Source organism: Amphiura filiformis, chromosome 5 (genome assembly GCF_039555335.1).
Source record: "Amphiura filiformis chromosome 5, Afil_fr2py, whole genome shotgun sequence".
In the NCBI taxonomy this organism is placed as follows: Eukaryota; Metazoa; Echinodermata; class Ophiuroidea; order Amphilepidida; family Amphiuridae; genus Amphiura; species Amphiura filiformis.
In genome coordinates this window covers 34,913,886-34,939,644 of record NC_092632.1, presented here as the reverse complement: position 1 = coordinate 34,939,644, position 25,759 = coordinate 34,913,886, and the positions used below count along the sequence as shown (strand labels likewise).

Below are 25,759 nucleotides of genomic sequence, written 5' to 3'. Positions count from 1 at the left end.
ACTGTAGTGATTGCAATCAAAATAATATGTATAAGTATTTAAAATCTTATGTCAGCATTCAAGTTCACTGACAAAGCCAACAAAAGATATCCAAATGATGGGCATATGGGCTCCCTTCACATAACCGGATTTTAAGGCACAAACTAAAAGTGCCCTCCCAGCAAATAGGGCAAAGACCCTTAATTCTTGTTGGGATTTTAGAGGAGGAAGATCTCTATTTGTATGTGAAATTTACTGTAAGGCAAAGGAGCCTATGTGCAGCATTAGAAAATTACCCCCAGACAGAAATAATTCGACCACAAACACCAATTGCGTATCTGTCAGGCATTCAGACAGACATTCATATATTTATTTGCATCAAATATCATATGTTACAATAAATTAGCATGCACATTAATGCAGCCGTCAAAGGCAATCTTGACCCTACCCTCCTCAAGACTTCACCATGTCATTGGTGAAAATGCGTCTAATCTTTAACTTACTGGACAAAACCATAGGGCGAAACTTGACCCAATGAGTTTTCAGATGCTGTGAATCTTCAACCAAACATATGATTGCAAAAGTGAATCTTTGCCTAATCTTTACCCTCATGTGGATTGTTTATATGCTTTTACATAGAACCAGCATTCACAGATCAGGTGAATCTTGACCTAATAATTTTGTTCTTGTGGTGAATCTTGAACTAATATTTTTGGACAGAAGGTGAATCTTTGCCTAAAAATAATTTTTGAAGGGTGAATCAAGGTGAACCCCTTGAGGAGGGTAGGTTCAAGACTCCCTTTGACGGCTGCATAAGAAAACAGCTTCCACAATACTTTGAAAATATAGTTAGTATTATTACCAGGACCTAGATGAACCTACCTAAGATACCTCCCCAGTGAACTATCTACCTGGGAGCTGATTAATTCATAACAAAACTATATTATTGGATATACCGCCCCAGTGAACAATCTACCTGGAATCTAGTACCTCCCCAGTGAACAATCTACCTGGGAGCTGAATTGATCATGAATCAGGACCCAGATGAACCTACCTAAGTTACCTCAACCCAGTGAACAACCTACCTGGGAACTGATCATGTCATAATGAATATATTATTGGATATACCGTCCCAGTGAACAATCTACCTGGAATCTAGTACCTCCCAGTGAACAATCTACCTGGGAGCTGAATTGATCATGAATCAGGAGCTGATCATGTCATAACTAAACAAATGAATAATTATATTAGTGAATAGTGGGCTGAATCTTTACGATAACTGTGCATGAATACTGTTCTTCCAAGAGATTGCTTCCTGGAATCCTAGGAGAGAAATTCCTGAAAGGTTAATTTGGATATAAAATAGTATATTAATCCAATATGAAAATATATAAAGTATACATGTACATAATTAAATACATGTTAGAAAACATTGCCTTACTTGACTGTTTTAACATTGAGTAATCCTTGATAATATTATAGTGAAAGTTAAATCACACCCATAGAACAGTTCATTCAACATGTTAAACTAGCTCAGAGAAGAGTTACCGCTAAACTACTTTTTCTACAAGATGAAGTACCTGCAAAATTTATTCTTTAATATAGCCAAGCACAGGGTGGTCTTATGACATTTTTATCATAACGAACTTTGCTGATACCGCCATCATAAATATAAAAGAGCCCAGAGCATATGAATATATGTCAAATTGCACACCCCTAACTCTTGTAAGTAATTACATATTTCATTTCATTTTATTCGCCAGAAAAACGTTATAAAATACATATATTGCCCATCTATAAGCACTACATCAAAAACAATTAGATATTTAAAATGATTAAATAAGCCCCTTGAAAAAGATCATCAGGACTGTTAGATAACATACCAATGGTAAACTGCTCCACGAGTCCAGCAATTCGATATTAATACATCTTTGCTATAATTGCTACTGGTACCACACTTATGTCGATAATATCCTGGTGTAGGTTATTCACCCAGTAGTTTAAATGAACAAACAAAGCAAAGTGAGTTGCACATTTTTTTGTTACAGTATTAAATTTAATTTACAATATAATCTTCTTCAGATAATGTCACATATTTTATTAAATTTTCTTTGATTATCCAAGATTATTCTTTCTTATACATCAACATTTTTTAATTAGCCATAAACTTTAAAACTTTTATTATACTATTTTCAAACCTTTAATGGCTTTAAATGCACACCTTGCAATAGGGAGTGGTGGGTGGGAGAAAAAATTCACCACATGACTTGTCTGCATGAATGTTGACAGAATAATGGTGGTACATACACACACACACAAGAATCAAGCCTTGTTAAAGGTGATCGCTGATTGGCCCAATGAACACTGATGGTGCCCATGATAAACAAATAGACAATACACATGTATCACCTCATATTGATCTTATATCACTTCATATTGATCTTTTAGCAATAAACTAACAGGACCAAACCATTATTTCTGCAGGGGTCAAACTGGTTTTTAACCTGGTGGTTCAAAACGTTAATCTACTTATTGCTAAGCTATAATTTACCCTTTGCATGGATCCGCCATATTGCTACCAAAACAAAGTTCTTCATACAAATGGGCAACGCACCAGAAAGCTTTTGCAAAGTGTGTGTGAAGTTCTTATTTCTGCACCATTTTGGTAGCAGTTTAATTGCAGTGATTTAAATATGTCATTTTTGAGAGCATGTCTGTAGTGTAGTGCTAACCACTGTAGTATGCTTGCTATTAACATCATACATGAAATGCCCGACTCAAGTCTCTCTTTTCCTATTCCGTTCTTTATCATGCTATTTGGATTGGTAGAAGTCAATCAAGGTAAGGGACAAACAGCACAGGTGATAGTGTGGAATGTGCTCTTGGGATATGTGTTATGTGTATGCTATGGCTTGTGTTGCTTCATGGTATATTTGGACATTGTCATCATAACTTTTATTTCAGTTTGGTTCATTTTTTTTATTCAATGATTTTGGTGTATGGGGTTTGTAAAGCACGGTTTAAAAGTCTCTATCAATTCAGTGATTTTTTGTGACTTTTGTTACTTCATTGTATTTGTTTGGTGTAATTCAATTAAATCAGTCAAAAGTGGGCATTGAACTTTAGGAAGTCCAAGGACAATTGTGCAAAAAGAGCAATAAGAATTGTAAAATGTTGCTGTTCATATGTTTTTATCTTTTTGTATGGTAATTTTCATGGAAATAAAAGACCATGTTATGTTCCAAGTTACCTGACACCAAAAGTACTAAGACAGACATCAGTTTGGAATACCTTTTACAGCGCCTGACTGGGTATGTGACTCCTTTAAATCAGTGTCCAGTTTTGATTAATTTGAAGAGAACACACCACAAAATTAGTTTAGTCAATTTCTAGAATTGATCTCTTGGAGCATTGTGGTCCATTGTGTAAATGTTAAGTGAATATGAATTATGAAATACAGAGCAGAAGATCCAGAAGAGTTTACTTGCACAATATAGGCCTATGGTTATGAAGAAAAAGTTGCACAAAGGATACTTACAGCACCCTATTACAAATCTAGGCAAATGTTGTAATATGTTAACATGCACCTTTATGACACCAATTAATGAACACAGAGCAGAACATTCATCAAAAAGGAATAAACCCATCCCATTTGAATCTTAATTTGTGGACAGTTTTGAATGCTTAGTAACTCAAAACAATTTAAGTCTGACTCCACATCGTAGCGCGATGCGATGCTATAAAAACTGAAAGCTGAGCCAGGTTTTTACAAGCTTGGCGGTGAAAATTCTCATTGCGCTGTGGAAATTTTGGTCTGTGATGGAGTTGGATTTTGTTCAACTTAATCGCATCATGCTGCAATATCGCAGCCGTGCACAGTTGTGATTGGCTGCTGGAAAATAAAGGTCGACAGAATGACCATAAAAGGAGATGCAGACCCCACATGCTTTTAAAACATCACAGCATCGTGTGATGAAATTTTAATTTCATCGCGCAATGCTGCAATGTTTTAAAAGCATCGCATCATACTTTGATGTGGAGTCTGAATCAAACTTTAGGCTATAACTTAATTTAAGTGTAGTTAAAAGAGCGATCCAAAACAATTATCACCTACTGATACCTACAACCATTGGTACATCATACCTCTAACACTAGCACAATTAAAGACAACCAGGTTATTCATTTATTTATTCCCATTTCATGTCATTGGAATCAGTAATTATTATTACATCAAGTGAGTATTTGTAACCTAATTGCATTAGGCCATCGGCAATGAATTCATAGTTTCCTCTTGGAGATCTTGAGAAGGGGACAAGGTCACATTTCATTATTCATTATTTTGCATCATTCATTATTTGCTATTTGCAGAGGGTAATATACAGATTAAAACAATAAAACATGTTTCAAATGAATTACTGCAGCATATCATAGGTTCACTTTGCTCATATTATGAAATCAGAATCTTTTTAAATAAATGACTTTTATTGCAAGCGCATCTAAAAATGCTCCGGAAAGGGATGAGGAATTCTAAATTTTCCATTATTTAGCACATGCTTTACCCCTACTGCTGCAAAACACTGCTAAAATGCTTACAAGAATGATACGGACATAAGTGACAAGTCAACACTTTCGGCCAGGTTTTGGCCAGTTTTGAAAAATGATGAGCGCTCCAACAGGAAACTATGAAATCATTACCGTTGGCCTTGCACATATTAATAGCACTGTGGAATATTGGTCTTGTGTATCGTGATTTATGATTCTGCATGCAGTAAGCAATTTAAAAAAAGATTTTAATAACACAGAAATATTCCAAATAACTGGTATTACTTGATTTCATCCTCTTTCTCTCTATGTAGGTGGTACATGGGTGACTGGAGTACCTGTTCTAAAGATTGCAATGGTGGTGATCAGGTCCGTTTAGTGTACTGTGAACAGGTACAAGATGATTCCAGGTCCAGGATGGTATCGGATGATTACTGTGGTAGATACATTGGAGCCAAACCTGTGTATAGACAGAGCTGTAATGAGGATCCTTGTCCTGATTGGGAGGCCTCAGAATGGTCCAAGGTTAGTGCTATGTAGATTATTACACTATAGTGTATTAGTTGGGTGCTAAATTTTAATATAAGCTAATTCTTGGTATATGCAGATTTTTGATGTGGGCAGAGATGTAATGTAATGCAGATATATTTTATTGATATGATACTGAAATGTTTTATTCTGTAGTGTTGGGTATTTTACACATTAGAAAAGTCTGTAAAAATGCCCAGAATACCATACCATAATAATGTCACTAAAAGTGAACCAGGTTGACAGAGCTAGTGTACATTAAATATCAGGTTTACCTCTTACAGAAGGAGAGGGAGACATTACTGATCATAAAGAGTGAAACTCATCTTGGCGTAATGTGCAATCTTGCAGCAAATCTCACTGTGGATTCATATAAAACTGGCATACACACAGCTGGGTGCAGCACCTATGCGAAGTGTGCTTTAGGTATCATGTGACTGATGCATGCTTTTGTAAATTTACGCGAGCATAAGTTTGGAACTTTATTGAGGTGCACAGTAACAAAATCGAAATAATATTCGCCTATACGCTGGCGAAGTTACGTAATAATCGGATTAACTACTATAGCAATAAGTGAAAACAATTTTTGAATATACCGCGCTGCACTGATACGTTCATGCGGTACCTCTTCATTGAACCATATCATGCTGATTACTTGCACCTGTAAGATTAGTATCTTTGAAAAGACCAGTATTGTATTCAATCTATGATTGCAGACATACATAGGTGATGAGTGTAACTTGCTTGTAGTGCAGCGCGATATGTTCAAAATTGTTTTCACCTATTGCTATGGTAATTAATCCGATTAATTGTGTAACTTCGCCAGCGTATTATGAGTTGATCATAGGATATTTTGTCCCTTGAAATTCTCTTCAGACAAGTCTGACGTGTATGGAGTAAAGCTATTAAATTACAGTAATGTCAGCCTTATGACTAGACTTTTAAGGCCTATTTTAAGAGGTATAGATAAGTTTCCAAAAAGACAATAAGTTTTTATAATTACATAATTTTACATTTTCTTCCTCTTCCTCTTCAGTGTTCTGAGCCATGTGGTCCAGGCATTCAGACCAGACAAGTGACCTGTAGCAGCAATAACATCATTCTTGGCATCACATGTGATGATAGTGAGAAGCCAGAAGCAGAACAAGAGTGTAACCTAAAACCTTGTCAAGGAGTGGAATGGCTGGTGTCAGATTGGGGAGATGTAAGTATCATGCTTTATTTCTTTATTATGTTTCTCTATAAAGAAGGATTGTTTTGCAAAAAGAGTATCGGCACATAATAGATCTTATTGAGTATGGTGTATAGGCAGACTGTGAGATGTGATTTTAATTTATGAAGGGAAAACATGATCATGAAGAAATATTAGGGTGTTGAAACTGGTTGGCTTCTGTTTACAGGTTTTAGGACTCACAATTTTTATAAGCAAATATTCTTTAAGGTATATGACTTAACATAAATGCCAGTTGATGACCAGTGCCCTAGCAGAACCAGTGATTGAATCTGGTTGCTATTATTCTGAACAATAGAACATGGTTAAACCGCTAATTCTGACAGGGCAACAGCAGTCGTCCAGTGGTTGGATTTTGAAGTCAGCCCTAAGTGGATTTATAAAGTTCATTTTTTCTATCTCATGGTCCTAATATGATACTCCAATAGTGTATTTATATATGTGTAGTTTTGTCTCTTATACTTGTTACAGTTGATTCAACCCATCGTGGGACATTTTTCAAACAAATTCAGGCTACTGGGCGATCATGCATATCACGCTAAAGAAGATCGAGGCACAGGTGATTGACCGGCAGGCTGGATTTGTTGGAAAAACGTCCCACGATGGGTTGAATCTGCTATAGTAATGAACCCTTCATATTCTTTAATGCTTTTTTTCTTGTAAATCTTTACCTTTAGTGTTCAGAGCAGTGTGGTCATGGTATGCAGACTCGTCAGATCTATTGCGGTAGTTTTGATGGTTTACTGTACAGAGATGATCTCTGTGAAGGACAACCTAAACCTAAGATGATGAAATCTTGTGACTCAAGAGCAACATGTAATGCACAATGGCATGCCTCTAAATGGAGTGAGGTAAGAGTCCAGATGTTCCTGATATATAGTGGTGGCTAAATGCACTGGCAACTTGAGACAAGACACAGTATAGTTGGAGCTTCAGAAAATAACATTGCCTGGCTCCAGAATGTTGTTTAAGAACAGTAGCATGCTCCCAACTTTACTGAATGATTAAGGGAGTGGGGATCTCTACAGTTATTGGACATAGTTCATCTGTGGTATAATTGTAAAGTGAACTAAAACTCATGCTTATTGCTTACTTATTTATACACGGAACAAACCAGACCAGGTTATGATATTATTCAATACAATTTATCCAATCAAGATCATATCATGCCAAGATAATTATATATTGCAAGATTTGTATTCAGTGTGGAGAATAAATGCAAATTTCTTAACTTTTTTATAAACAGTGTTCAGCAAAATGTGGGGAAGGTATGCGCTCCAGGAATGTGATGTGTGCCAGGATGGTGGCTAACAGTTGGAGAAGAGTCCCTGAGAGTGAATGCCGCAATACTGAAAAATTCCGAGACATGGAACATTGCAATAATGGACCGTGTGAATACTCAATGTGGCTTACTGGACCCTGGACAGAGGTATGTCAACATAATGTATGGTATGATCAAGTAAAATGAGTCTAATATCAGATTCCACATTTGGTTTCTCTCAAAACTCTGTTAGAAAGGTATACAACGTTTCATAATCACTGTCAAAAACAAAAGGATTTCACAGGAAATTCTGACACATTTCCCACTCATCTGGGCTCCTTATATCGGCAACCTAAAATGTCAGACTTCCGACTCCTTTCGGTTGCTCACATCATATGATGAAAATAATTGTTGAAAGCATTTAAGGGATCCAAAATGAGCGTTTATTATGCGTTTCGACAGTATTTTTTGTGGGACATGAGAGCACCTCAGACCTATCGAATTGCATTCTGAATACTGAAGCATGTCTTTCTGATATCAAATAATTTTCATTTTTAAAAATCACAATATACAAATTTTATGACAAATTATAAAAATTTGATATTTTTCAAATTTTGATATATAACATTCCTCAAGTAAATTATATAAATCTAATGATATATTCTTAAAGTGTATGTAGCAGGGAGGAAAAGCCGACTGTCAATTGAAAATTTTGACCTTTCATATTGAAGATATGGATTTTTTTCCCAAAAAGACCTAATTTTTTTTGGTGTTTTGGGAAAAAAAATCCATATCTTCAATACGAAAGGTCGAAATTTTCAATTGATCGTCGGGCTTTTCATCCCACCTACATACACCTTAAGTATAAATCATCAGATTTATAAAGTTTACTTCAAGTACTGTTAAATATCAAAATATCAATTTTTAATGATTTGCCATAAAATGTGTATTAAATTGCGAATTTCAAAAAATCAAAATTATTTGATATCAGAATGACATTCTTCGTATTCAGAATGCAATTCGATATGTCTGATGTGCTCTAATGTCCCAAAATAAATACTGTCCAAACGTTCATACCCCAGCCCTTAATGAAATATAAGAAGATTGTTCACTTATCAAAAGATTGAAAATTCACTTCATAACCTTCTCTCTCACAACTTGCCATCTATTATTTCTATTTATTTTGATTTGATTTATGCCAGTGTTCTGCAACCTGTGGTGGTGGACAACGAGAGCGTCATGTGATGTGTCTTGGTAATGGTGCACTACTCCCTGATACCGGATGTGATGAAGACATGCAGCCTGAGTCCCAAGAACCCTGTAACAACCAACAATGTGAAGGTAAGAAGCCAACTTTATAGTTTATTTTAGGGGGTATATTGGAAACTTCCACAATTACCAATTGTTTTTATCCTCATATAACTTTGCCGATTATTGTATACAAGAGAGTATTATTTTCAACATCTGAACATTTGAACTGTTTACTTCCCATCCTCAGAAGGTAGTGGAGAGTTAACAGACTGTGCAACCAGCCCATATGGATGTTGTCCTAATGGTAGAACTGCACGTACAGGACCAAACAATGAGGGATGTACCTCAAACTTCAGGTAAGAAAACTATAATCATTAGTGTGTAACAATTCATTAAAATGAAGCAGATAAATCTGAAGTCAAGACAGTTTAGATTTTTCGTCCAAGGATTGACCTGTTTCAACTACTTTATTTAATTTCTTAAAATATAATGGGAGTGGACATCTTTGCTGAAACAGATAATAATTCTTAAGGTCAGGCTCTAGTTGGATGTCTTGTGGGTATTTTTCCATTGCAAGAGATGCAGGAACTTGCCGTTACCATCTTCTGCAGCCAGCTAAAATTTATCGTAGTGTTGTCCGCTGCCAAAAATGTCAAGAAAGAGAACAAAGACACATTTGTCACAATGGAAAATCATCCGCAAAGACATTGGACTATCATTATTATCTCAGCCTTTTTATTCTGTTGAAATATGTCATACCATCAAACATATCTTTCATACAACAGGACAACTGTGGCCCCAGTATCACCATTAGCAACGGCAAGGAGTGCTCTGACACCATCCATCCAGACAGTGACTAGTACATTCACAACCGTCACACCACCGATACCTACAACCATGATCGGCTGTGAAATATCACAATTTGGATGCTGTCCAAATCGTATTGATGCAGCAACAGGACCTAACGGACGAGGGTGTGATAAGGAAAGAAATGAACAACGTAAGTTTTACATTTGATGCTTTTCCTTCTTTTTTACATATATTGACCAGTTTCTTATGGTGGGTGGTCTGATTGTAACACATACTGTTTTCTTCCTCGCATTGAGACCCATCACCCAAACATTGTTATTCCAAGTTTTATGTTAACTGCAGGCTTAGATCTAGAAGCAAAAGTGTGCTTCAAAAAACTGTACATGACTTCCAAGGTGGTGTACCACCAAACAACCATATTTTTTTCATACTACCCAATTGAAACCCAATTCAGGCCTAAAATTCCACCTGATACCAAATCTGTTGTCATATGGTGGGTATGACTGTCTGTACATTCTTAGAGAGTTTTTTACACTTTCTTGTGTACAGTTTGTCCATTTTGAAGTACGAAGTAAGGTACACACATTTTGCGGAAGCGTATCGTGCATCACATATTAAGTCGCTCATGCAATTGTATGCGCCTAGCAGCATGTTAATTCCTTTTGACATTATTGCGCGCCGAAACTGTGTAATTTACTGCATACTTTACTTTGTACTTCAAAGTGGACAAACTGTACTGTATTGTGATTACTCAGTTCGAATATCACATTCATTGCTGTGAAGAACTGGACTTATACATTGGCTTCCCAAATTCTGCAATACTTTGATTTATTTTTAACTAACTCAACCTGTTCTTTGTGTTTTACAGATACATGTACTCTACCAAGGGACTCTGGTAGAGTCTGCAGTGATTATCTTATCAAGTGGTACTTTGACACAGATTATAGTCGTTGCACACAATTCTGGTATGGAGGGTGTGAAGGAAACACTAATAGATTTGATTCAGAGGAGGAATGTAAAGCTGGATGCGGTGATGACATGAATGAACTACCTCAAGAAGGTACAAGATTATATAAATTTATATTTTATTGGAGTTATGGCATTTCATGATAAGATATTTCAAATGTGACTGATAAGCATGGTTGAAAGAACAATTTCACTGAATATTCTGTAGATGTTGACCAAAAGCAATACCTCCTTGCCTCTCAACTTCCCTACCAACCTATCAATCCTACCTGCCTGTCTGTCCACACATCTGTCATGTCTTGTCCATCCTTTCATCCGCCCATACTCCCTTTTGCCGATGCAGATTGCAAAGTACATTTTTGAACTAACTTGAAATATAGTGACTTTCTGATCTCAGATAGACCAACAAAAATCTTAAAGACATGTTTTTGAACAACATTGACACTGATCAGTAAGAAATACAATATTATGATATATATTTTTTATAGACTTCTTTTAATATGATGCATTTTTTATCAGATCTGTGTATGCAACCCAAGGTGATAGGTCCATGCAAGGCTGCCATCCCATCATATTACTACAATATTGAATCCGGAAGTTGTGAACATTTCTTGTATGGTGGATGTAGGGGCAATAATAACAGATTCCGTAGTCCTCAGGAATGTGACATCATGTGCAGTACTGTCAACAAAGGTAAATATAACATAGTAGGCGCTACGTTAGATCCGTTACACCAATCCGGTCATGTACCATTTGATTATTTTGAGAACGGTACATACTCGCTGAATAAAGCACAGCTTGTAAGTAGTGTACCTCAGTCAAATTTGCTACCCTAAAAGATGTAACTATAAACATTTAATACCCTTGTGTTAACCAAATAGTGAAATATCAATAAGCAGAGGATTATAAAACAGACCGTAAGTGTCAATAATGTCAAAAATGGAGAATTAGCAAAAAAATCCAACCCTTATACACTGATTTTATTAACTCGCACAAGTAGCACTTTGCTGACTGGAACTTGCATCATGCAACAGCTTACTGATTGAGTTAACTTAACTGGATATCTTTTCTGGGATTTTGATAATGAACCTTGTTTGGATTTCTGTCTGTTGTGCAGTAAATTACGCCCTTTCTGATATGTTTCTCTTTATATTGTGCTGATCTGTTTTGTTTTTACAAGCATGGGTACCGGGCAAAGATTAGCACCCTACGTTTTCATGTACTCACTTTTATCAACCATTTCTATATTACCTCAGATCCATGCACACTACCACGAGATCCTGGCCGATGTAATAAGACTCCCACTCGCATGTATTACTTTGACCAAAGCAGTGGCCTCTGTGAGCAATTCTACTACAGTGGATGCCATGGTAATCCCAATCGATTCAGAGACATACGGTCATGTCAAGAAACTTGTAATGTTATCGGAGAGGAGTCATCTGTTGTAGAACCACAAGGTAATCTTGAGGGCTATTATAGTGGTTTAGGTTTGGTTTTTTTTAAACATAGACTTAATAACCCAGTGCATGATACTATGGTATTTGATCGTATTAAAGTTTGTCATGCATGGAGACCAAAAATAGTGTATCTCTGGTATTGATCAGTAAAAGCCAGAAATTGAACGATAATTTTTGTCTTTAAATAGAAAATAGGTACACTAATTTACCCTCCATGAATGACACACACATGCTGGAGTTCAGACTCTTAAAGTCGAGTTTCGTAGGTTAGAAATGTTTAGAAACCAGTGGTCTAAAATTTGAAAAAGCAATCAAAGATTTATAAGAGAAGAAACATGTACTCATTTATCCAAACAGTGACAAGTTAGAAAATTGTAAGATATGTATGTTGATTGTAAGATAACTGTTTGTCATAATGATATTAGGGAACATCATGATTCTTATTTTTCTCATAGAAATCAATTCCAGATTACAATAAAGAGTATTCTTTGCAACAAATTAAAATGAAAGCCTTAAGTTTAACTATATCAAGGAAAGAACATGTGGAAATACTACAGCCCTTCCCTTGTTGTTGAAATTTCACCTCCAGCAAAGTGGAAAAATCTGTTTTTGCGTATATACATGATCTTCAAAGTTAAAGTTGCAGTTTATGTAATTACTTATTTTATTCAGTACCGGGATCGTCTTGCGAAGAATTCAGAGACCAAGCCCAAAAGCAGTCTAGGACTCATCCTGGCATCTACGTCCCACAGTGTACATTGGAAGGAGGGTATGAGATCATGCAATGTCATAGGAACACTGGGGAATGTTGGTGTGTGGATGAAAATGGCATTGAAATTAATGATAGCAGAAAAGCACCAGGACCACGAGTACAGAGGCCAGATTGTGAAGGTAAGAACACATGCTAATGGTTGACTTTGTTAACTATTTCTATATTGAAAGAAAATGTGCAAGTAAATTGAAATGTTTGACATTGATTAGGCCATTCAATAAAGCCAGCAGTGTCACAGAATTATGTGGCTAAAACAGATTTACAAAAGATAAACATTGTAAAGGTGAATTTAATGAATTACACCAAATACAAATTTTTGAAGTGGCAAATTTTATGACTTCAGTGAATGATCATTATTAAGAGATATCAATCTTAGTCACGTTGCTTCAAGTTTGGCGTGATTTACGGTGCTTAGCCTTAAAACGTAGACGTCATTCTGAGAATCACAACATAGTACACTTGTGTGTAAAGGCAGCACAATTTCTTACAAACAGACGACATATTTTGATATCCCTATGTTCATTTTACAAATTTCCTGAACTGGACAGAAAGCCTTAGTAACATTTTTTTTTGCTCTCACATATTCTCTTGTGAGGAAGGCAGATCACAGAATAAACAGACGACATATTTTGATGTCCCTATGTTCATTTTACAAATTTCCTGAACTGGACAGAAAGCCTTAGTAACATTTTTTTTTGCTCTCACATATTCTCTTGTGAGGAAGGCAGATCACATAATAAATAGAAGAAGGTGTTCAAAGATCATAGGCTGTCTTATGAATATTTTGGGTTTTTTGAAGTCGTAGAGAATCATGCTGTTAGAAATTTACAAAATGTTCCATTTCTTTTGCAGCTTTTATTGAAAGGCTAACAGTTTGTCAGATACATGAGAGAACTGCATTGGCAGACGCAGCAGCAGAACCAATGGTAGGCCGATACATTCCACAGTGCACAGAGACGGGCGAATATGAAGATATACAGTGTTACGGTAGCACAGGATATTGTTGGTGCGTTAATGAGAATGGTGAAGAAGTAGAAGGCACTAGGATAGGCCCAGGAGCAGGACCACCAGACTGTATTTGTAAGTATAGTTAATATTGAATTATATTATTTTAAATCTGATATGCAAAAACAAACTATACAAGCAAAAAAATACCGAACTGACATTTTGCTTGACAAAACCAATTGAATTATTACTCACTACAATATTTCGTCCTTCGCATCGGGGGACTTCATCAGGTATGATCGACTGATCTGGTCATCTGATCCACTTGAGACTGGTTTCCAGTGTTGCTTAGACTCATTTTCACAAGCAAAGTTTAAACTCATTGCTGTTTTACCCAAAAGAAATTTTACATCTGTTATAAGCCCTAGTTAAAAACTACATTCTGATGCAACGTCCATGGAAATTAAACTTCTGGTTTCCAAGTTCTAGGCAATTTACTGAAAACAATAAGAAACAAAATAATAACTCAACGCTAATATTAGTGACATCAGACTCCTTCACCTTGATCGCGTCACACATGTTATTTTCATTTCATAATTACTTGGTCAAATTTTTAATTCTTTAATTTATTTTTTGTATATATTGTTACTTGCATACAGCTCCAGAGAAGACTCCATGTTTCAAGCTGCGTGACAGTATCACCTCTGGGGAACAAACTGGTGTGTACATCCCAGAGTGCACCCCCGAAGGTGTGTTTGCAAGACTACAGTGTGAGGGCGCTGATGAATGTCTGTGCGTTAATGAGACTAATGGAGATGTGCTGTTCCCTGTTGGGCAGGCTGCTGCACAGGGATTCTCTCTTCAGTGTGATGGTAAGTGTAGAAATGCAAAGTAAAAGATTTTCTGTGAACATCCTAACCATGGTACCACTTACAATATTCTCAATCAAGATCCTGTCAATATTGACTGCAAATGCAATTATTTTTTTATAAGTTTTTGTTCACCCCATCATTAGACATTTACCGGTCACAAAAAGACTCAGAACTTTTGACTTTATTTCAGTTAGTAGAGTTTTGTCTTAGCTGATGGCATTCATAGCACTTAAAGCAGTGCATGCACATTCTGTTATGTGTGTTCCTGTAGAAGACAGAATGATGAAAGTAAATCTCTTAATGCATAAACTGTTCATGTTACAGAGGCATATGAACCAGACACAACAGAATGTCAACGTCATCGTAATCGCCTCCTTGTTGACACCCAAACCAGTACTCAACCAGGGCAATATGTACCACAATGTAATCTGGATGGTGAATATGAGGAAATGCAATGTTATACTAGCACTGGATTCTGTTGGTGTGTTAATAAGAATGGAGAAGAGATTGATGGCACTAGGACACCCCCTGGATTTGATCAACCAAACTGCTTGAGTAAGTTACTTGCTGTTGTATTTTGTAGCAAAAAATCATGCAATCGGCTAATGTACAGGATATACTTGAAGAGTGCAGATGCATAACATGATATATGCCAAACTTTTTGAAATAGAAAACCAAAATGTGTCCAATAATACTGGCTTTAAATTGATCCGGGAAATTGATTCACTATTTTTAAAATTCCAAGAGAAATTTTTGAAAATATGATCAAAAGTTGCAAATATTTTATCATTATTTTCATTAGGCCAGTTATATTTTCCAATATTGCAAATTGAGAAAAATGGACATATTGGTTTTAGCATCTGAACTTGTTACTTGCTTAAGTTATCAAAATGAGAAAATAAGTTGTTTTTTCTTCAGCTCCTAAAACCTGTTAACTTTTACAAGTGTGTAGGAACTAAATAAAAAATAGTAACAATTATTTAAAGATGTGAAAAACATATTGAAATACTGGTATATCATGTATTGTTTACACAAGAAAAATGTTTTATACTAGTATATTGTGTGCTTTTTGGGATAATGTCATTGATCAATTGGTTTTGAAGAAGGAAGCAAAATAGGCACAAAGCAATTGTTTCCACTTGATAAATCAAACATTTATTGCCATTCCCAATGTTACCATAAGAAATTTTAATTTACCCCATGTTACCATATGTTGTATTTTTAGAGCCAATGAATCTGTTCTATATGTTGGCAATCCAGGAATCACACATTAAAGCTTATGATATGTCTTGATTATCCTGTTTTAATTGCACACCTAAAATGATGCTTATTTCAGCTGCCAGACGACGAGCAACTCCATGCCATGCAGAACTAGAAGATGTATCCAACAGTGGTCTGCTTGGAGCACATTATCCTCAATGCACAGATGCTGGTCTGTATGAGCGTATACAATGTCATGCTAGCACAGGATTCTGTTACTGTGCTAATGAGACAACGGGAGAGAGGTTTGCTGGAAGCTACGGTGAAAGCAGAGGGGTTAGACCAGACTGCAGTGGTAAGGGAACTGTGTTGAATATTCAGTGTAGTACATGCTTTGTTGTTGAGTTTGTGGTTAAAGTATAGGCCTATGTGCCAGACCTACCAACTGCAAATAGTTGTAAGTAAACAGCAGGTAAGCTGTACTAATGATACACTGCCCGATAACAACATGTCAAATAGGCACGTCACATGGTGACCTACTGAATGGAATTGCTTTCTTTGTCTGTAAGTTATAAAAAGATGTATTTGAAAGAATTTAATTTTTGTATTGATATCGTCAATGAAGACCTAAAACTTACTTATTCCGCAATTTATTAGTAGATATAAGACAATGTCAAAAGATGTAAAATAACTTAATAAAGAACTATTTTAATCTGTTTTACAGAATACTACAGTTTAATCACAGAGATCCTGCCAGAAATCACCTATGCCCCATCACCATCAGTAGCCACAAACCCCACATCGCCCCGCATCAACCCCATATCAGAGACCTTTACTACAGCCCCACCTATAGATTTTGGTGTGATGACAGAGAATTTAGATAATTTGGGATTGGTTACAATGAGACATGAAAGATGTGACTTCTCGCTGTATGGATGCTGTCCCGATGGCAAGACACCCTCAGCTACTGATGACTTTTTACAATGCCCAGGTGAGGAAATGGTACCTAAAGAGTACAATTTTGAGGAAACAGTTGTCTCAGTTTTCTGGGAATATTTCAAACTAGTAACACTTAACAGTGAATTAAATAACCAAAGTTTGTTTATCAGACTCATATTTTTGAGAGAGGACCGTGAGGATTGTAATTGGTAACTTTTTTCAGGATTGTTTGAAATTAAGGTCTTTACAGGATATGACTGAAACCTGGTATTTTTATTGGCAGGTTGTCCAACTTCAACTGTTGTGTATGTACCAGAAAAGTTTATGAAATTATAAGTTTCAAAATAATATTTTTCATAAAATTTAACATAGAAGAAGTTTGAAGAAAAACAATAATCTTTTGTTTGTTTTTGTAATTACAATTTCTTTGGTGGGGAGAAGTATACACCAACCATGTTTTTGTGCAAGAGCTGTTCAAACATTCAGCAACTTGTTATACAATAGTGTAGTCCTATTCTAAAGCTAATGGTATATGATGTGTTCTTTATTCAGGTGTATCAGAACCAACAATAGATGTAGGCTCTGGACGAGCCACAGCACTTCAAGATGGCACAGTCACATTGCAGTGCCTTACAACTGGCATTCCAGAACCAAATGTTGCATGGGCTAGAGATGGTAAACGTATCGATGGCTCCGATGACAACCGCATGTATGTAGGAGACGATGGATCACTCACCATTACATTTGTACAAGCTACTGATGAAGGATTTTATGAGTGCAGCGCATATAATGGAATTGGCCAAGCACCTAAAGATACAGTAGAGCTCGTAGTTTACAGTAAGATATGAATTTTGTGTGAATAGTTTTATGCCATCTAAATTAAGGAGAGATGCATGATATGGCTTGTATTTACTGACTTTATTTTGGAAAATGGGAGTCATTTTTGCTGGATGAAAAGCTGATATTTTCACCCTTTTTTTACGAAGTTTACTCATTTCTTGAACTCATATTCTTGCATTGTGTGCTGCAAAGAAGGTAAACACCCAAATTTTACAGGTTGACTGGATAAAATCTGTTTTCAATCAATTGTAAAGCCCAGCACAATAATAGCCACATGTGATAAAGGAAATAGCCCTCTGGAGGCCCAGAACAGAAATGTGCATGGGCAAGAAATATGGATGCTGCCCCCATTTTGGAAAATTAAAGCCAGAATGTGCTGAGACCAGGGAAAAGAGTATGCACTCTTTCTAATCTCAACCCAGTTGAGGTTTTACAAGAAAATCCTAACTGGTCTTGGTGTGTTTTTTGAAATATTATGCGTGGACTGTTAATATTGGCCAAATTGACCGATCTATGCTTACCATTTCGAGCGTTAGCCAAACTTTTGTACATTAATGATAGGAACTTTTAAAAGTATTTTGTGAGATAATGATATATTCTATATAAAATCCACACCCCCTCTGTAGAAGATTTCACAGACATCTCAATTCCAGTCATACCTTGTGTTCAATCCAGCTGGAAATCTGTAAACATTCTATGTGAAAATCCAGTTGAAAATGGTTGAAATTTATAAAAACAAACATTTTGTTGCCAATACAAAATCTTCCACACACTTTTTATGGACGAAAATGGCTAGATCTGAAATTATTTTAGATTTTAAATTTGGTTGGAAGTCCAAAGTCTTCCTCAGTGGGCGTGTGGATTTCATTCATGTGGATTAGCACATAATATTAACATGCAATATCTAACAACTTGAATATTTTGTCTTTGAACTTATTCCTTTATTTCTGGATGGAAGTAAGTGTTTTACTGTTAACACACTAATAATTTACATACTCAATACAAGCTGTATCCAAATTATTGGTATCTATCAGTTTTTTATGTGTTTTTGAAAAGCATACTTCTTCTGAATGCAACCTTAGATCCTTTGACATGACAAGAATTGTTTTATCTTCCCTGAGAACATTAAACTATAAATAAGGTGGATAATTACACATGTATGTTGCATTTTGATGTCTTGTCGATACAGTACTGATCAAACGTCTTGATCCCAGTTTTGCATAGACCATACGTGCAATTGTCCCGTATACATGTCAATTGTACACGCCAGTACACACAAAATTAACTTTGTGTCAGATGCATTTGCATCCAATCATGTGTTTTATAACTGTAGAATCCATAGCAAATGAATGTGTAGGATGGCGAGGCATTTGTCTTGCAAACACAACACACAGGGCCTGCATGTTTTGGTTATTGGCGTGACAAGAAAAAAACTTGACAAGTGTCAATTTTGCCTTGTGTGTCAATCCATGAGAAAAGTTGAAGACCTGAATACTGTAATTGCTGGAAACTGATGGACCAATCAATTTGATACAGTGTGTGTTATTTTCATTTATTAATAGTAAAGGAGGGTAGTGGGCGCTCACTCAGACATGTGTGTACAGAAACTAGTACTGTCATGTGAAACCATTCATTCATTTGTTTGTTTGTTCATTATTGGTTTATTTCAAACATTTGCATTGATTGCCCAAAGGCCAAATTACAGTATAATTATAATTAACAAAAATAATACCATTAAAAGGGTGTAACAGGTCATCTGCCTCACCCCTCCCAGACTTACCTCATCGTTGATGAGATTTTGGTATCATATGATTGAGCTTACTGCTTTATGATTACATTTTGGCATTATTCCTGCTATGTGCATGCTTCTACATGTATTACATGTAAGTGAACTATATATTGACATAGATTCACCATTCCTGCTCAAATGAAATGGTAAAATGTTGTTCAATACAGTAAATTTACTTGTTTACAAGAGTGCATACAGCTAGCTTTCATATCACAGAACTGACAAATTGGTTTGTTCAGGCATCGGTCCCACAATGCAACACATGCATACTATCCAAAACCATGTTATTAATCACATTTCACACTCAAAAATTAACATAGATGCATTGCATAAAAGGGTCGATATTTGACATTGTAAGTAAGTTTGAACAAAGTCTGTTTCCTAAACCAATCTGGTTAGTGGTTTCCCCCTGTAACTAAACACATTGATACATCAATTTTTACTCCTACCTACATCTTTGGTTTTAGCTCTTGTGCCTACTCCATGCAGTCATGCATTAACTCCAGCCTTTTGGACTCTGCTGATTATCACATAAATGTAGATGTTTCATGATAAAAATATTATACAAATTTGCAAAACAAACTTAGAGAACACAACAAACAGTTGATAAATTCTGATTTCACACTCCACCTCCACATACAACATATAGGCTACCTACAACACCCCACATATATACATGTACACCCCCACACCCATCCCACCCACACTCCTACCCATATACAGGATACACCCTTAATACATTCATATTACATAACACCCGAAATCTTGATCAACCCAGCTAACCAAATAACGTTCTCTGAGCGTTCTGAGAACGTGTCGTTGGCGTTTTCTAGACGTTCGATAAAACGTTTTTAAAACGTAATTTTGTTGAAGGTTTTGGCGTTCTAAAAACGTTATTAAGAGACGTTCTTAAACGTTTTCTAACGTAAACAACGTTTTAAAACCTTTCTTTCTGTCACTCAGGGCGTATCCAGGACCTACAGAAAAGCGTGTCGGACGTTGTAATGCGCATAGCGGACGTACTACAAACGTTGTAGAAAGCGTCCAAAACGTCCTGAAAAGCGTTATAGGAACGTAAAAACATATTGCATATTTTGTTTTTTATTGCAGGACGCACTTGTCACCATCAGAAAACGTATGTTACGTTTCTACAACATTTTTAGAACATTTTAATGATGTATAGACAACTTTTACTAGTACACTTTACAAAAGTACCAAATATATTATACATAATACAAAAGATAGGTCCGGCTTCTGGAAAAAACACGCGGTCCATGGCAGTTTTACAGTGACCAATTGACGAAAACTCGGACGAAAACTCTGTAGTATAAACACGAGAACCATGTGTAATACGTCTACCATGATGAAAGTAATAATGTTTCACACCAAGGTAATACGTATGACCTCAACAGTTCCATGTTCGACAGCAGCAGCAGCAGCTTCTGTATTTTGCCGGCAGGAATATCCGCATGATCCCGGGTAAAATATACACGATAAGCAGAAACACACCATTGTATGCCTATACCTGTTTGGGATAAGGGTGGTGCAATAATTATGTGTACCCCGGGTGGTGAATTCTCAAAATGGTCTGCCAAAAATCGCTTGTTCCCCCCTTGGCCGTGCCAAAAATCTTTGCTCCCCTTTCGACGTGCCAAAAACCTTTGCCCCCCCTTTGGCGTGCCAAAAATCGTTGCCCCCCTTACACATGCAAGATTTTGGGGAACCCGAATTTAAAACCTTAAATTGTCTTATCATATAATGCAAGCGCAGCGAGCAGGAAATTTTGCATATTTGAACGTGTTCCTAACGTTTTCCTATGCCTTTTTAGGGCGTAAATATAAAATGGTACCCAAAAATATCTGTGCCAAAATTTGCTTGCCCCCCTTTGACCTGCCAAAAATCGCTTGTCTCCCCTTTTGACCTGCCAAAAATGCTTGCCCCCCTATTGGCCTGCCAAAAATCTTTGCCCCCCTATAATTCACCACCCCGGTATACACATAATTATTGCACCACACCTAATTATTATGTTAGTACCTTGAAATTACATGTATCTATACATGTACCAACAAGACACTCGCATCACAAAGACTACATCACGCTTTCCGTTTTCACAGGGAAGTGGTTAGTCGATAACACAAATCAAGGAAAAACTTCACTATAGGCCTACCTGAAAATGTCACTCCTTGGAAAATGTTGATGTTATGATAATATAGCATACATAGAGGAATTATTCCCGAGCCTTGTGTCACCGCGAGAGTCCGGCATACATAATAGCACAGTTTATACGATACATACATGTAGGCCTACACGTTGTACTGTACACAGTACTGTGTTTGGTGAGTAACGGTTAAGGTCAAGTTCAACCTGTGACATTCCATTCCAATGCGTGGCGCTATTATAGTCTTGAGGTCAAGACACAAAGTGAGAGTGTGCGTATATAGGCACATCATCGTTTTCCCAGGACCATTTTAAATCTTTGATCGAGGCTAACTTCCCTTTCACTATTTGAAATGTTTGGCATGTATAGGCATAGAATTTTTATGCAAGAGTATATAAATATATGACTAAAACAAAATCGCAATAATTATTATTTATATTGACTCCATAGGCCTATGCAAAATGCAAATAAACGCGCATCTTCATGTACACGTTTATGAATAAATTAAAATCAAGTTTCTACTTGTAGAAGTTAAAATTCTTCTTTAAGGCCTACATTCAATCGTAAATTTCCAATATTCTATTGATAAAACTTAAGAAACGTTTAACAGACGCGTCGGCGCAAAATGTTTGGAGAACATTGCAGACGAATGTTTTATAAACGTCATGAAAGAACTTAACAATATATAACGTTCACAATACGTACTGTGAACGTCCTAATAATCTGAAATTAAAGCTTCAACATTATAACCAAATCACGATGTTTTAAAAGCGTTTTAAAAACGTTTTGGGAAGACGAAGACGTAAAAGACCTAAGCAGAACCTATTAAAAACGTTTTGAAAACGTTTTGTGTTTGCTGGGAAGGAACTTCAAATCTTTTGAACAGATTTGAAGTGGAGTAGATTGAGTTGGGTACTTCTGATATATATTCATGTTCACACATAATTGTTATCGGGGTAAAATTTCATCAGAGAAGATATATTAAACTTCCCACAATGCATTTCTTCCCTGTACTGATTGGCATGGGTCGATGGTGACAAAAATACCTCGGTTAATAGAGCTCATCCAGATCTTGCAAATATAATGTATTTCTTATTACTTTCGACCCATGTTGCACTGAATAGCAAATAAGTACATGGAAGAAGTGCATTGTGGGCAGTATCAGATATCTTCTTATAAGTTTCATATCAATCTGGATTCATGGAACTCATCAAGGATTGATGTAATGTCGACATTATGAAAATGAAACATTGGCCTGTAACTTTTATTTAAAAGACACAAGCAATTGATTAGTTTACTTCACACGCTTACAAAGTGACGTTACTTCATTTGATTAAAATGTCAGTACACACATATTTATTTATTGGGTATTGCTTTCACACATCTTAAACACTTAATTGATGTTGCTTTAAAAGATTGGAATGATGTGACCACTTAAAGTAGATAATTGAGATTTGGAACTTCTAATAATTTTAAACTTTTAATAATTTGTAAATTTGCTGTGACTTTGTTCAATATAGAGCAATATTGTCTGCATTTTTAATAATCTGTAAATTTGCTGTGACTTTGTTCAATACAGAGCAATATTGTCTGCAGTTGATGTCTCACACAGTGCATCTACATGTACATTTATCATAGCAAAACTTAATAACCAATTGCTCTATAATAGTTTACAATTACACTGAACATTATCATTATTTGATTCCTTTCCAACCTTGCAGCACCAGCTGACATCCCATTACGTGGTCAGACTTCAGTCACCGTTCAAGAAGGGAATCAAGCTGTCCTTGAATGCCATGCAGCTGGTACCCCTAAACCTATCGTCACCTGGACAAACACAGAAGATGTAGTGTTACCAAATGGGAATGAACGTATGATCCAGGCAGAGAATGACTCACTCATTGTAAATGCAGCACAGCTAGGTGATGCTGGAACATATATTTGTACAGGCAAAAACTTATTTGGTACCATCCAAAGGAAGGAAATTACTCTAATAGTTGAAGGTAGGTTTTACACTACAGTGTTATTTGAATAAACACAACGTGACAAACGCCTACGTACACTGCGTGAAGCGAAAGTGATTCCAACTCCTGATTGGTTGGTATTTACGATAATTATACAGTTTTTGTCAAAGGAGAACGGCACTTGTTTACATTTTGAAAGCATGCAGAGCGTAAACGGAAGTGGGCTTCTGATTGGCTGAATCAATCGTCTGACAATCATAGCAACAAACCGATAATCTGATTGGCCGATTGTGCTTCAAATCGTTGGTCGGCGCAGATCGGCACCCTTGAAGGGAACACAAAGCTCCGCGTATGTTGCTCATTAACAGGGCGCTCGCGTCAATCTGAGCAAGGGACTGCCATTCTTCTCTGAAACCCAGTGTAGTTTTGTTTAGTTTAATCAGTATTTTCGCCCACCCACATTTTGTGCTTAGGAATATGATCGCATCATTCAGTTGAAATTTGTACTGTATATAGTTAAAATTTGGAGGATGTATTTGCAACAACCAAACAACCAAGCACAATAGAGCCTCGTAATGATAAACGTCATTTTAACATAACATATCTTATATTCTGTACTCATTTTCAGCTGATGTGACGATAGTCACACCTCCACGCGATACAACAGCAAGTAAAGGAGATAATATAGTCCTCACATGCGGCAGTACCGGCTCACCGAAACCTACTGTTAGGTGGTCCCTCAATGGGATCCCAATTATGCAAATGTCTCATCACCATGATAGGTTCTCAATTAATGCTAATGGAGATCTGACTATAAGTAATCTTAAGAGGAGTGACGCTGGTGAATATATATGCACAGCAGCTAATGGACAGAGCTCACAGAGTCAAAGTGCAACAGTCACAGTAACAAAAGGTACAGTATTAAATATTTTAGTTTATTACCATTATTGCACAAGAACATCAAAAATATGATGTGTGATGCAAAAGGGGAACACTGAACGGGCACAAAGCCCACAACACAAACTAGGCCTCTTCTTTCACACATCAACTTAAAGAACATAAATGCATATATGTGACACAATCTTGTCCATGGAGGCCAAAGGTGGCAAATTTGAAATTGAGATAAAGGTAAAAATATGGAGTAAAAAACAATAAAATAAATAAGCAAATAGACATCACAAAACTTCATAACTTTAGAACCAAGTATGCTAGACCCTTGGTGTATTCAGTATATGATAGCCTCAATATTTGTATAAGGTAATAGGCCTATTCATAGTAACTCAGTTTTCAGAATGGCCTCCTTTGGCCTCCATGGACCAGATTGTGTCACATATGCAAGTAACATTGTCTATTTATAAAAAATAACAGTAATATACAAAAATAAAAGTTGATAACAGACAATTTAAAATTTGAGATAAAATGAAAGAATTCATTGCAAATAAACATTATTGCACCAAGTGGTATGAAATATGAAAGCAATAACATGTCTGAGGCAAGATGATCAAATAAGGTCATACTCGCTCCAGCAAGGTAATAATATTAAATTCTTGTGCATGCTTTGATTTTGTGGAAGTTGAATGCTGAACAGTAGAGGGCTCCTTTCTAGAACTAAGAGTTACCAACACCAATAACTCACAAGCTTTCCATTCATGCTGCCCTCACATAGGCTGTATGTGCTACTTATCTGCCCAACCCTAAATGTTCCATGTGTGGTGTGGTTGGAGGTGCCCTATATCAGTCACCCTACTATACAAAATTTATCTACCCTAAGTTTATAATAATGTTTGTAGTTTCCACCAGGTGCCTGCCATCATGTTTATGACTTGTTTATTATTCTGATTTTTTTATGATCATGCTAGGGCAGTTTTTAGAATTTTTCAAATATATATATCCATAAATATTGTTAAAAATTAAATCTGCACTTCATGGTGTGTTCTTTAAATTTTCAGGGCCTTTCAAAATATTTGAGTGCCAGGTGTTTGTATCATGTTTATGACTTGTTTATTATTCTGATTTTTTTATGATCATGCTAGGGCAGTTTTTAGAATTTGTCAAATATATATATCCGTAAATATCAATATATTGTTAAAAATTAAATCTGCACTTCATGGTGTGTTCTTTAAATTTTCAGGGCCTTTCAAAATATTTGAGTGCCAGGTGTTTGTGTCATGTTTATGATTTGGTTATTATTTTGATTTTTGTTATGATCATGTTAGGGTCAGTTGTGTTTGGTATTATTTTAAGAATTGGTCAAA

The 25,759-nt window shown here is 36.2% G+C and overlaps 1 protein-coding gene across 3 annotated transcripts in view; it reads left to right on the top strand.

The window, feature by feature from the left end:
- LOC140153037 (papilin-like) overlaps positions 1-25,759 on the top strand; it is a 128,811-nt gene that overhangs the window by 97,140 nt on the left and 5,912 nt on the right. For 2 of the 3 annotated variants that reach the window (XM_072175634.1, XM_072175632.1), the window contains 20 exons: positions 2,809-2,820; positions 4,836-5,046; positions 6,086-6,253; positions 6,958-7,131; positions 7,527-7,709; positions 8,744-8,882; positions 9,040-9,148; positions 9,578-9,792; positions 10,471-10,662; positions 11,088-11,261; positions 11,825-12,025; positions 12,698-12,916; positions 13,650-13,877; positions 14,402-14,614; positions 14,939-15,169; positions 15,951-16,169; positions 16,539-16,805; positions 17,306-17,590; positions 23,262-23,543; positions 24,133-24,417. In XM_072175634.1, coding sequence (XP_072031735.1) covers positions 2,809-2,820; positions 4,836-5,046; positions 6,086-6,253; positions 6,958-7,131; positions 7,527-7,709; positions 8,744-8,882; positions 9,040-9,148; positions 9,578-9,792; positions 10,471-10,662; positions 11,088-11,261; positions 11,825-12,025; positions 12,698-12,916; positions 13,650-13,877; positions 14,402-14,614; positions 14,939-15,169; positions 15,951-16,169; positions 16,539-16,805; positions 17,306-17,590; positions 23,262-23,543; positions 24,133-24,417 — 4,007 coding nt within the window. The remainder of the gene's footprint in view (positions 1-2,808; positions 2,821-4,835; positions 5,047-6,085; positions 6,254-6,957; positions 7,132-7,526; positions 7,710-8,743; positions 8,883-9,039; positions 9,149-9,577; positions 9,793-10,470; positions 10,663-11,087; positions 11,262-11,824; positions 12,026-12,697; positions 12,917-13,649; positions 13,878-14,401; positions 14,615-14,938; positions 15,170-15,950; positions 16,170-16,538; positions 16,806-17,305; positions 17,591-23,261; positions 23,544-24,132; positions 24,418-25,759) is intronic. The other variant, XM_072175633.1, reaches the window with a different exon arrangement.